At 41.5% G+C, this 11,663-nt stretch overlaps 1 protein-coding gene across 2 annotated transcripts in view; it reads left to right on the top strand.

Annotated features, from left to right (window-relative positions):
- The first annotated feature begins 3,465 nt into the window (after positions 1–3,465).
- The window catches only part of N4bp2l2 (NEDD4 binding protein 2-like 2), a 67,198-nt gene continuing 59,000 nt past the window's right edge, over positions 3,466–11,663 (top strand). For both annotated transcript variants that reach the window (XM_013027302.1, XM_013027303.1), the window contains exons 1-2: positions 3,466–3,642; positions 5,674–6,920. In XM_013027302.1, the coding sequence (XP_012882756.1) occupies positions 5,674–6,920 (1,247 nt within the window). In that variant the 5' untranslated portion in view covers positions 3,466–3,642. The remainder of the gene's footprint in view (positions 3,643–5,673; positions 6,921–11,663) is intronic.

Below are 11,663 nucleotides of genomic sequence, written 5' to 3'. Positions count from 1 at the left end.
CACCAAAGTTGTGAAGTTCGTTTTCGACATAACAACTTGTACATCTCATTGTTGCAATGGGTCCACCTGTATCCCTATTCCGTGAAACTCTTATCTCCAATAAACCACTAGAAAATTGGAAGTGGTGCTGTGGCTCAGTGGTAGAGCACTTGCCTTGAGCTGAAGAGCACAAGGACAGCGCCCAAGCCCAGAGTTCAAACCCCACGACCCACCAAAAGAAAAAAAAAACAAAATAATATCACAGATTGGGGAATTTATAAAGATCAAGCTTATTTCTTACAGTAGTAGAGGCATGGAGTTAAAGATCAGGGCACTGGTACTGTTAGTTGGTGAAGGTTGCCCTCTGCTTTATGTCACTTTACTTGTGTGTTCTCACATGGTAGAAGGAGGAAGGACAAACGAGCCCATTGCTTGTGCAGCTTTCTTTATAAAGGTCCTAAACATCATTTGGGTTGGCTCTTCCTTCTTGAGTTAACGATTTCTTAAATGTCCCACTACTTATGACTACCATTTTCAGGGACATTTGAACCATAGTACTTTCCATTCCACAAAGTGAATTATCCCAGAGAAAACAACGTAGAAACAGGGGAGGTGGGGTAGGGGAATAGTGGAGAAACCTGATATACTATTTCAGTCAGGTAATCAAGTTCAATCAATAATCAGAAGCCATTGGTAATATGTGATGAAAATGACATATGCTGTTGGTTTATGACTATAATCCTGCTGAGATCTGTAAGGATTGCAGTTCAAAGCCAGCCCAAGCAGACTCATCTTTAATTAACCAGTAAAATGCTGGAAAGTGGAAGTGTGAATGCCAGTCTTGAGTTAAGGGAGAAAGTGAGGCCCCCAGTCCAAGTCCCAGTCTCAGCATGAAAAAAAAAAAGAAGGAAGAAAATAACACCTAACATTTCTGGTCTTTCTTCCTCAAACACAGAATTCCAGTCAGATCATGAGAAAAACCTTATAAGGAAATTGTACACAATATTCTGACTAGCAAATCCAAAAAACTTGTATAGCCAAAAAAAAAAAAGGCTAAGGGAACATGACAATGAAGGTAGTATCCTAGATAAGATCCTGGAACAGAAAAGACATTAGATAAACCCTAAGGCAAGCCAGTTGTGGTGTTTCACACCTGTAATCCCAGTACTCAGGAGACTATGGTAGGAGAACCACACAGCTGAGGCCTGCCTAGGCTACATAGCCAAACTGTCTCAAGAAACAGAACAACCAAAACCTAAGACAATCTAAATAAGTATATGGAACATTCTAATATTAATGTATCCAAGTGTGTTCTTATATAAAAATTTAAGAAATTAGTAATAAGAAATTTCTAGGGCTGGGAAGGTGGCTCAGTGGTAGAGCGCTTGCCTTGCATGCATGAGGCCCTAGGTTCGATCCTCAGCACCACATAAGCAAAAAGAAAAAAGCCGGAAGTGGCGCTGTGGCTCAAGTGGTAGAATGCTAGCCTTGAAGTGAAGAGCTGAGGAACAGTGCCCAGGCCCAGAGTTCAGGCCCCATGACCGGACCCACAAAACAAAACAAAACAAAACAACAAATTTCTATGAGGTACCCAGGAACTCTATACCACCTGTTTAATTTTTCTGTGCATCAAAAACTGATCAAGCCAGGTCCTGATGACTCACCTCTGCACACCTAACTTGCTCAGGAAGCTGAAATCTGAGGATAAAGATTCAAAACCAGCCTGGGCAGGAAGGTCTGTGACACTCTTTATCTCTAAGTAACTACCAGAAAGTCAGAATTGGAGCTGTGCCTCAAGTGGTAAAGTACTAGTACTGAGTGAAAAAGCTAAGGGACAGTGCCCAGACCCTGAGTTCAAGTCTTAGTACTAGCACACACACACACACACACACACACACACACACACCTGTAGTAGAATGTCTCTTAATGAAAAATAACTAAGTTTCTCAATGAATTATAGCCATTTAAAAGTGCAATTCGTAACTTCACACTGATGGCAAATAAATAATAAGGAAGGCTCATTTTTCATAGTTGTATCTAAATTGAGTACATGGAGAACTTGAATAAATGGAGAGGAAAATCCACAATTTTTTTTTTTTTTTGGTCAGTCATGGGGGTTGAACTCTGGGCTTGGGTGCTGTCCCTCAGCTCTTAAGCTCAAGGCTAGCACTCTACCACTGGAGCCACAGGGCTACTTCCAGTTTTCTGGTGGTTTATTAGAGATAAGTGTCTTACAGACTTTCCTGCCCATGCTGACTCAACATTTTTGTAACCAGCATGAACAAGATTAATGGCAAGCAGAATCATTATTGGAACCTGAGCCATAAGATAAAGTTTGATGAAGAGCTGGTTATTTCCATGGATTCAAAGTCTCACCTCACGGATTGCTTATTAGTCATAAGGGGTTTTGAAGAAACTAAGCACAATGATGGGATAATAAAGGTTTTACCTTATAATGGACAAACATTCCATAATTCTGAAGTAGGATACTGACAAGACCACACCCTCACCAACATGGTTATTTCAAAAGACGTGAAATTTGGATCTTTCCATGGGGAATCAAAAGGTCTATGTGGGAATTTCTAGTTGAAGTAGTCAGGGGATAGGTTGCTTAAATGAACTCTCTTGGTCACAGAAGGTAAATATTGTACGCTGTTATGTTTAACTATATTTATGAATCAAAACGTATCATGATGGGTACCTCAAAGAATTATTTAAATATGAAGGGATTCGTAGTTTTCCTTGTAGAAACTCAAAAGGAGTTGAGGAATTCCTTATCATGGGAGTGGGAGGTGACAGGAATAGAAAAGTAGTCCATATCTCTGGACTGCCAATTGTTCAGTCTTTAAAGTAAACACACACTTAAACATCCCTTAATTCTACTTTTTATGTATTGCCTCTATTAATGGGAAAGTTTAGTAAGTGGTTTGTATCTCCTCAAACAAAGCAAAACTTATTTAAGATACTAAATAGCTATCTATTTATCTATATATCTAACATCCATCCATCCGTATCTGTGAGCAGGACCTTGCACTGCAAGCAATTTACACTTCTACAGAAAAGCACGAGCCATAATGATCCTTATTCGTTTCCTCCAGAAACGATAGCAACCCAATTCTGCTATACAAAATGTTGAGTCGCCCTTGAGAAGTCAGCTGATATCCTGTCACCCAGAAAGCCAGAAAACCACGCACTGGGAAGAGCATCTGCCTCTATGTTGAGACGCCCGGCCCCCTCTCCTTCGGGGAGTAGGCTGCTTTCCCTCATAAAGTAAGTATTTCACTAAACAGCTTCCCACCTCCTGATCCAACAACTCCTTCCGGTCTAGTTTGTACTTAAGTGAGTGCGTGCGTCACGCAATGGATTCTGGGAAAGCAAGTCTCACTGAGTGAAGTTCTCAAGAGCCCTGGCGGCTGCCGGACTTCAATTCCCACAATGCCTGGCGCTCGAGTCCGCAATTCCTGCCAGGCTAACTGAGAGGTGGCCGCCATCTTGCGTACGGAGGTGCGGCTCACTGCCTCACGTCCGGACTCCTGGTGGTTGAGTCGGTCCTTCTGTCTGCTTTGTGGCGAAAGTCTTATCGTGTTGGTATTTTTTTCTCTCATCGAAAGAGGTTTTGTTTTTATAGGCGAGGTCAAGGCCCATGCAGAGCTGTGGCGTAAGGTGAGTAGACGCCCCATTTTATGGGAGGTGGGTTGGTTGTCGGTTTCTGGGCGACTCGGAGCCTGTGAACTCAGAAGCCGGCCACGGCCAGCGTCAGCATTCTGAGGCCTGGCCTCAGCGTTTCCCCTCGGAGACCGCGAGATGGGGCGACGCGGCTGTGGAGCTCGGGAGGCTTGGGTAGCGTCCAGGCCGCTCGCCGTGTGGGAACGCCGCCCGCCCGCACTTCCGGGTGGTGTGCTGACCTTTCGAATGGGGAAAAGGAAGCGGAGAGCAGGCCGGGGAGGCTCCTTCCGGGAGGATGGCGTTCTCCCCAGGTGTGGCTGCGGCCAGCCTCCTTCCCTAGGCCGACTCCTCCCCTCCCCCTTTTCCTCTTCCGTGGTGACAGAGAGGAACACCGGAGACTCTCAGCTGGTGAAGAAGTAATAAGCTGAACATACCTGGGGTCTGCTCTTTTCAGGGTCCCTAATTTTATTTTATGTTTTGGTCAGTCGTGGGGCTTGAACTCTGGGCCTGGGCGCTGTCCCTCGGCTCGCTTTCAGCTCAAGGCGAGCGCTCTCCCACTTCCGGTTTTCTGGTGGTTAAGTAGAGATTAGTGTCTCTTGGACGTTCTTGTCCGGGCTGGCTTTGAACTGTGGTCATGAGTAGCTAGGATTACAGGCGTGAGCCTCCGGCGGCCCGCAGGGTTCCTAATTTTAAAGAGAACAAAGTTTTTGTTCCGCACACACCAATCACGCCAGACTTCTGTGAGCGTAACGTGTTTGTCTTGTTTAACCCTCCCCCCCCCGCCCCAATTGCTTTCTTCCTTTCCCCTCTTCCTCTTCCTCCTTCTCCCCTCCTCCCTCCCCTTTGTCATTTCCCTCCCTCCCTTTTTTGGTACTGGTCCTTGGCCTTGAACTTGATCTGAGTGCTGCCCTTGATCTAGTGCTTTACCACTTGTCCAGGAGCTCCAAGTCTGTTTTTTTGTTTTTTGTTTTTGTTGTTGTTGTTAATAATTGGAGGTAAAAGTCTCAGACTTTCCTGTTCCTGCCCAGGCTGCCTTCGAACTAGGATCCTCAGATTTCAGCCTCCTGAGTAGCTACCGGCTTCCCTTCTTTTTTCTTTCCAGTTACATACATCATTTGAGAATTACTTTTACACTCATTACTCTCAGACCACGGGCCTACAAAAATCAGAATTTCTGTCATTTTAACCTTTGGATGCTAAAACGATGTGTTTGTTGAGGTTTGGGAGCTGAAGCTATACACTTGAAAGGACAGAATGGTTTAAATAGGAAGGTGATTATGATGCAGTTTAACATCCAGTTTGGATACAAAGTTTATTTACCATACACACCTAGTTATTCAACTTTGCAAACAAATTCTTAAGTTCTCTAAATTTTGTTTTTTGTTTTTTTTTGGGGGGGGGTCCAGTCATGGGGCCTGAACTCTGGGCCTGGGCGCTGTCCCTCAGCTCTTCAGCTCAAGGCTAGCGCTCTACCACTTGAGCCACAGCGCCACTTCCGGCTTTTTTTTTTTGCTTATGTGGTGCTGAGGAATCGAACCCAGGGCCTCATGCATGCAAGGCAAGGGCTCTACCACTGAGCCACCTTCCCAGCCCCAGTTCTCTAAATTTTGAAATCGATTGTTTAAATATCTTTAAAAATATTAATTTAGAAGAGACACCCCCCTCCTATAATTAGGTAATAACAAACTTTAAGGAATTTGTGATTATAAAATTAAAGTTTGTGGGCTGGGAAGGTGATTCTTCAGCACCACATAAGCATAAAAGACCGGAAGTGGTGCTGTGGCTCAAGTGGTAGAGTACTAGTGCTAACCTTGAGCTGAAGAGTTGAGGGACAGTGCCCAGGCTCAGAGTTTAAGTTCCACGACAGACAAAAACATACAAACAAACAAAAATAAAATTGAAGTTTGTAGTTGGTAAAATGTTTTTCAATTTTGTTATCACAAATTTAAATGTTAATTTTTTGTTGATGAGTAGTTAAGATTTTAAAAAATTATGAGCTAATAATTGTTTGCTTTTTTTACTTTTCAGATGCCTTATGCTAAAATTGAAACTAAGTTCTCTGGACCTGGAGAAGAACTAACAAGTGAACCATCCTATAAAAAATTGAAGTCAACTACAGAGGCTTGTGTTTTCCCTCATCATGATAGTGCTGATTTTCACAAAATTCAACAGAAAACTGGAAATAATTGGGTCCCTGGGGCCGTAATTGATGTCAGAGGACATAGTTATCCTGAGGAAGACAAAACCCAAACTACAGATTTGCTGAAACCTTTGCATGATGAGACACCTGGTAATAAACTAGATGTTATTGAATCCACTGGTTCACAAGTTTTACAAAGTGGAAACCCTCCATCAGTATCCACAGATGATGAGATATACAGCACAAGTAAAGCTTTCATAGGACCCATTTACAAACCCCCAGAGAAAAAGAAGTTCAAGGAAAGAAATCAGACTAACACTCTCAGTGGTATAAATGGCAAAGGAACAGGAGAGGAAAAACAGAAGTTCAACACCAAAAAGCCAGAGATTGACACTGAATTATCCCAGTTTTACAAAGAAATTGAAGAACTTGAAAATGAAAAAGATGATTCAGAAGAAGGTATTTGTAAGGAACTTGAATCTTCTCAGGAACAAGTTATTCCATGTTACCAGCGCTATAGTACTGATATCTTAAAATCTGATGACATTAAAGAGCTCTGTACTACTTTTCAGGCACAATGTGATTATCAACAGTACCTAGAGAATGAGCTAGGCCACTATTCTTATGATGAACAAGAAATACCTACATTTTGTGATATTTCATTTACTTCCTTCAGGCCTGAGTGGCAGTCAATGCATCCTTTTATAGTACCACATGGTCCTCCTCTTCCTAGTTTTAATTACCATTTAAATATTCCAAGATTCAGTGCTTCACCAAATCTACCACCAAATATTTTCCCTGCTCAGGATAACTCCCTGATGCGAAGTGGGTATTATGAAGATAGTTGTCATGATAACTGGGATTGTTTGACATTTGATCAGAGCAATGAATATACTGTTACTGAAAATGGTAGTAATGCTCATCCCTCTAGAAATGGCTACAGTGTGCAAGATGGATATATGAGACATGATTTCTATGAAATCAGACAAGAATTTTGGAAGGACTCTATTGACAAGTATAGTGAAACACATAGATTTGTGAACCAGCAGTTTCAAGAGGAAAAGTTAAATAAATTGCAGAAGTTACTTATTCTTTTGAGAGGTCTGCCTGGTTCTGGGAAAACAACATTGTCTCGGTAAGTAAAGGATGCCAAGGGTAATTTGTTACTTAAAAATAATAATAAATTAGGTCTGGGAAGGTGGCTCAGTGGTAGAGTGCCTGCCTTGCATGCATGAGGTTCTGGGATCGATTCCTCAGCACTTCATAAGCAGAAAAATGCTGAAGTGGCACTGTGGCTCAAATAGTACAGCACTAGCATTGAGTTGAAGAGCTGAGGGACAGCGCCCAGGCCCAGAGTTCAGGCCCATGACCAACAACAACAAAAAACAATAATAAATTACTTGTAATCAATAACAGATGTTTTCATGTTTCTAGTAGAAGAAACGATCATTTGTTGAACTTGAAAATGACATCTAACATTGGAAATATTCCTTAAATGTATTCTAGTAGGGAAAAAGAATTGTCCTATATTTTTATATTTGGTTTCTGTTAAGGGCTTTAAAATTAGATGTGCCATGTATACTTGTGACAGTGATGAAAGCAAATGCTACTTGAGAACTTAGGCTAGCGTTTTAAAGCCAGCTAATTATTCAAGGAAAGTTGGACTGTGCTAGATTTATGCTTTGTCTCCTCCTACCCCACTTGGTGATGTTGCTCAGGCTTTGGTGTTAATGAACGAGCAATATTTATTTTCTTGGAGTTTGAGAATGACATAACAGAAGGAATTTCGAGTGTGTTAAGCATTGTTCTGTGTTCATACTATTTAATGGCAGTGAACTGTCTTAGTTTTTAAAATTTAAGGAGTTTAGGTGAGTTAGTGGTGTTAGAACCAGTAATGTTTTATCGTACTACAAATTATTTCAGATTCTTGTTTTTATTTACATTTTAAACATAATGTACTTGAGTATTTATATAGTTGTGGAAAAGTTGTTCACTTGTGAGAGAAAGCACCATAAATTCTTCAGTTATATAGTATTTATACCAGACAAGGAAAAACTATTTGATATTGTTGGGTTAAGATAAAAAAAGTTCAAAAAACTACTTTGCAAATGTTTTTTATTTACTTATAAGATGATCTAAGTCTAAATAAATGGCTTGCCTTGCATGCATGAGGCCCTGGGTTCGATTCCCCAGCACCACATAAGCAAAAAGAAAAAAAGCCAGAAGTGGCGCTGTGGCTGAAGTGGTAGAGTGCTATCCTTGAGCTGAAGAGCTGAGGGACAGTGCCCAGGCCCAGAGTTCAGGCCCCACGACCGGACCCCCCCCCCAAAAAAAAAAATGTTTTTCCTCTACACCTTTATCTTCACTTTTTATTTATTTATTTTTGGTGCTAGTACTAGATCTTGAACTCAGGGTCTTACATTCTTGCTTTGCCCTTATCACTTGAGCCATGCCTTTAGTTCTAGCTTTTTGCTGACAGGTTGGAGTTAAGAATCACAGATTTGTCTGCCTGGCTGGTTTTGAACTGCAATCCTCATATTAACTCTTGAGTACTAGATTATAAGCATGAGCCATTGTTGCCCAGGCTCTACACCCTCAGTTTTAGTACCTACTGGATATATATAGCCCTATATCTCACTCCTGACTTAGAGTGTTTGCCTCTCCCCTCAAGTGCTAAGGATCAAACTCAAGGCCTTGTGAATGTTAGGCAAGCATTCTACCAACGAGCTACATTTCCAGCCCCAGGTATACCTCTGTAGATCACCACTTTTTGGAAGAAATGTTGCTTATTTGGTATCGGATATAAAGACATATAGTCTCTAGTGAAGAATGACATATGGGAATATCTTGCAATACAAGCTTTGAAGAAAGAAAATATTAAAGAATTGGTAGAGGCAGGCACCAGTGGCTCAAGCGTGTGATCCTTGCTACTCAAGAGGCTGGCTGAGATCTGAGGATCACCATTCAAAGCCAGCCCAGGCAGGAAAGTCCTATGAGTCTCTTATCACCAATAAACTACCAGAAAAACTGGAAGTGGTGCTGTGACTCAAGTGGTAGAGTGCTAGCCTTGAGCTGAAGAGCTGAGGGACAGTGCCTAGGCCCAGAGTTCAAGCCTCACAACCTACCAGAAAAAAAAAAAAAGAATTGGTAGATTTAGCCGACTTGAGGCACTACATTAAAAGATGCTGATGTTTAGGTTTTTGTTTGTTTTTGTCACTTGTGGGGCAAGTGCTCTTCCACTTGAGCCACAGCACCACTTCTAGTTTTCTGATGGTTAATTGGAGATAAGTGTCTCATGGACTTTCCTGCCTGGGCTGACTTTGAACCTGTGAATATGGAAAACCAACTATATTGGTAATAGAATATATTAAAACAAAGATGGTACACCTCCCCTTTCTTGTGTGTGAAACTTCTTTCGTATAAATTTTGACAAGCCATTCTAGAATTCATGAAAATGCAATAGGGGCAATTTGAAAAAAGTGATATGGCTTTTTACCTTCTACCAAAAACATCTTGGAACAGTAATTAATAAAAATGTAATTAGGGTCTGGGAAGGTGGCTCAGTGGTAGAGTGCTTGCCTTGTATGCATGAGACCCTGTGTTATATTCCTCAGTACCACATAAGCAGCAAAAGCCTGAAGTGGCACTGTGGCTCAAGTGATAGAGCGCTAGCCTTGAGCTGAAGAGCTGAGGGACAGCACCCAGACCCAGAGTTCGGGCCTCACAACCGACAAAAAAAAGTTTAGTAAAAGAACAGATAATTAAGATTACAGAATCTAGAAACATACCTACATTTAAGATTATTTAGCATTTATTGAATTGGCATTTTAGATAATATTTTAGAGTAAAATATTCAGTAAATATTAGGATATTTGGTTATCAATATAGAAGAAAATATATTTAAAACCCTGTATTGTATTATTTACAAAAAAAAAACTTCTAAATGGATAAAGGCTGAAAGTTAAAGAGAAAAAGCTAACTTAGATGTGGTGGCTTACAATTGAGATTAGAGAAGGCAGAGATTTGGAGGTTTGAAGTTAGAGGCTAGCCTAGGCAAAATGTCTTACTAAACCCTCATTTCCATTTAAAAGTCTAGTATAGTGCTACAAATGTGTCATCCCAGCTATTTGAGCAGACAAATAGGAGGACAGCTGTCCAGACATAAATAAATGTGAGACCCTATTTGAAAATTAACTAAGGAAAAAGGGCTGAGGGATGTGATTCAGATGGTGAAGTGTCTGCCTAGAAAGTACAAGGCTTTAGTTCAAACTCCTGTTCCACCCCTAAAAAAATCCTAGAAGAAAATATGAATTTTTTTTTATTTAAACTGGAGATTAAATTTGCTTTGTGTTCGCTAAGATGACACTATCACTTGAGTTGTACTTTCAACCCCTTTTTGCATGAATTATTTCTTTTTTGGGGGGGGGTCCAGTCGTGGGGCCTGAACTCTGGGCCTAGGCACTGTCCCTCAGCTCTTCAGCTCAAGGCTAGCACTCTACCACTTGAGCCACAGCACCACTTTCGGCTTTTTTCTTTTTGCTTATGTGGTGCTAAGGAATCGAACCCAGGGCCTCATGCACGCAAGGCAAGCAGTCTACCACTGAGCCACCTTCCCAGCCCTGCATGAATTATTTCATGCTAGAGTTCTTCGTTGATTTATGCCTGAGCTGGCTTGAGCTGCAATCCTATTTATGTTTCCCCATGTCTCTGGAAATGACAGGCATCCACCACTGCCCACAGCCATCATGCTTCCTCAGTAGCTGGGGAAATAGTGTACATGCTACTATGCTCAACTACTGAGTGAGAGAATCTCACTTTTATGCCCAGACTGGCCTTCAACAATGATTCCTTAATCTTTACCTCCCAAATGAGCCACTTTGTGTAGAAGAAAATATGAACTTAAAAAAAGTTGAGAATTTGGATAAAACAGTGAGAAGAGTCATTATTTAAGAAATAAAGTGAAAAAACTTGAGAAAACTTATTTCTTTATTATTTCTTTGTTTTTGGCTTTTGCAGTTTTTTTTTGTTTGTTTGTTTTTGGGTCCAGTTGTGGGGCCTGAACTCTGGGCCTGGGCGCTGTCCCTCAGCTCTTCAGTTCAAGGCTAGCGCTCTACCACTTGAGCCACAGCGCCACTTCTGGCTTTTTTTTTTTTTTTTTTGCTTATGTGGTGCTGAGAAATTGAACCCAGGGCCTCGGGCATGCAAGGCAAGCGCTCTACCACTGAGCCACCTTTCCCAGCCCCTGCAGTTATTTTTGTGTTAGAGTAAATAATATTCCCCAAAGATGTCTATGACCTAATCCTTAAAACTCTGTTGTATGGGAGCTGGGAAGGTGGCTCAGTGGTAGAGCGCTTGCCTTGCATGCTTAAGGCCCTGGGTTCGATTCCTCAGCACCACATTAGCAAGTAGAAAAAAGCCGGAAGTGGCACTGTGGCTCAAGTGGTAGAGCGCTAGCCTTGAGCTGAAGAGCTGAGGGACAGCGCCCAGGCCCAGAGTTCAGGCCCCACGACCGGACCAAAAAAACAAACAAACAAACAAAAAACCCTGTTGTATCAAAGTAGGTTTTTTGCATGTATGAAAACAGAACAATGAATCCATTGAATTTTTTTTTTTTAAGAAGCATGGAGGGGGTAAGGAAGGGTGAGAGAAAGGGTAAGGTTGATTGTATACATGTGTAGAAATGTCATGAAACCCCCTTTGTTAAAGTAGTATGTGCTAACAAAAAATGTTGAAGGAAGAAAGACTTTGAAGGTGTGATTAAGCATTTTCAGATAGAGTGATTATCCTGGATTATCTAATGAGGTCATGTAATCACAAAGGTTTATGTGAGGGAGACAGGAAGATCAGAATCAAAAAGTGACGGAAGGGTAGAAGCAGA

This window comes from Dipodomys ordii, unplaced genomic scaffold (assembly GCF_000151885.1).
Source record: "Dipodomys ordii isolate 6190 unplaced genomic scaffold, Dord_2.0 Scaffold102, whole genome shotgun sequence".
In the NCBI taxonomy this organism is placed as follows: Eukaryota; Metazoa; Chordata; class Mammalia; order Rodentia; family Heteromyidae; genus Dipodomys; species Dipodomys ordii.
The sequence above is the reverse complement of the archived record's forward strand: the minus strand, read 5'-3'. Positions and strand labels throughout refer to the sequence as shown.